The 1557-nt window shown below is 32.0% G+C and overlaps 1 protein-coding gene across 1 annotated transcript; it reads left to right on the top strand.

The window, feature by feature from the left end:
* The first annotated feature begins 414 nt into the window (after positions 1–414).
* LOC107013909 (cysteine protease inhibitor 8-like) lies at positions 415–1089 on the top strand. Its single transcript, XM_015213785.2, has one exon. The coding sequence runs from the start codon at positions 415–417 to the stop codon at positions 1087–1089; it is 675 nt and encodes a 224-aa protein (XP_015069271.1).
* Positions 1090–1557: the final 468 nt, after the last annotated feature.

Raw genomic sequence — 1557 nt, 5'->3', positions numbered from 1 at the left:
AAATAATGTAATTAATTAACTATCGGCATTATGAGATTTATATAAATCTATCTAGCTAGATAATTATATGTTTGAGGTGTGTAGAAATTGTATTTTAAAGTTGCAAGTTGTAATTATGTAAAGTATTATACTAATAATTAGTCAGGCCAAACTTTAAACGTTTTAGTGAACTTTTAGCTTGCTTGCCAAGACTAACATCAAACATTATTTGGACAAAAGTCTCAGATCATTATTATATGTTAAAATAAAAAGTCTTGATGATAATTTTTAAAAGTTATATTATTATTATTATATGTCTCAGACATTGAAGGACAAAATAGATACTATTATTCATGTTACAAAAAACGTGTATGTGGTGGTCTATAAATTAAATTGGAGATAGATTAATAGGAAGCAAAATACACAAAAACAAAGATGAATATATTGAGTTTCCTCTTGCTTTCAACTACCCTCTCTTTGGTTGCCTTTTCCATTTCTGATAATAATGTGAATGTTATATCCACTCCTGTGTTGGACATGGAGGGCAAGTCACTCAAGATAAACGAGGAGTACGTGATTATTAGTATGGCCGTTGGCGGTGGAAGCGTATACTTAGATAATATTAAAAACCGTACTGAATGCCCAAACGACGTTTTGCAGGACAGTTCTGGTAGTTTTTATAACAGCACAGCCGTGTTGTTTTACACTATGCAACTTGGAAGTCATTTCGTTTCTGAAAACCAAGATGTTAGTATAATGTTCTCAACTTCTTCTGTAAATAAGTCATGTGTTAACGAAACTGTTTGGCAAGCTGGTCATCACAAGATAGGCCCCATACCTTCACCACCTAGGTTTGTTATAACTGGTGCTACCTTAGGATTTCCAGGACCTAATAACATACAGAACTGGTTCAAAATTGAGAAACATGAGACTGGGAGACCTCATTCTTACAAGTTAAGGTATTGTCCTAGTAAATTTATTTGTCCAACATGCCAAGTTGATTGTGCAGATGTTGGATTGTACGAGGACAGTGGACGCACCCGTCTTGTTCTCAATGACAAGCCATATCCCTTTGGCTTTAGCAAAGTAAACAATCATATTGATGCATAGTTAATTATTATCTATGCTTTTTAGTATAACCTAGCTCTATCGCTTTCTAGCTAAAATAATTATGTGGATCATCCTTCTATGTAATATTAATGCTTATTATGATGATGAATAAAAGAGCTAGGTTCTTTATTTATTTATTTGTGCTTTCAAATAAATAAGTTTTAATTAATAAGTGCTACTATTGGCTTATCGATAATTATTCAATCCGGTACCGTTACAACATTTGTTGTAATTCTCAAATGTAGCCTTGCATTCTTGATAGCTACAAAAATAATAAAAGTGTACGTAGCAAATTGATTTGCTTGCATGACAACTACGTTTTTTTTTTCTTTATCCAAGTACTAATTCATTGGCATGTTTTAGTTATCGACAATTACATTAGTATCATTTGGGCCAATAAGACATGGAGCAATAAATCACAAAAGTATTGATCAAACTAAGCCATTATATAAAGTAATTCATCAAAAT

This window comes from Solanum pennellii, chromosome 3, assembly GCF_001406875.1.
Source record: "Solanum pennellii chromosome 3, SPENNV200".
Classification (NCBI taxonomy): Eukaryota; Viridiplantae; Streptophyta; class Magnoliopsida; order Solanales; family Solanaceae; genus Solanum; species Solanum pennellii.
Note: the sequence above shows the minus strand (reverse complement) of the source record. Positions and strands in the feature narration are given on the sequence as shown.

Excerpts from the sequence above, each read along its gene's own strand:
- LOC107013909 (XM_015213785.2), top strand. The coding sequence starts at position 415 with ATGAATATATTGAGTTTCCTCTTGCTTTCAACTACCCTCTCTTTGGTT.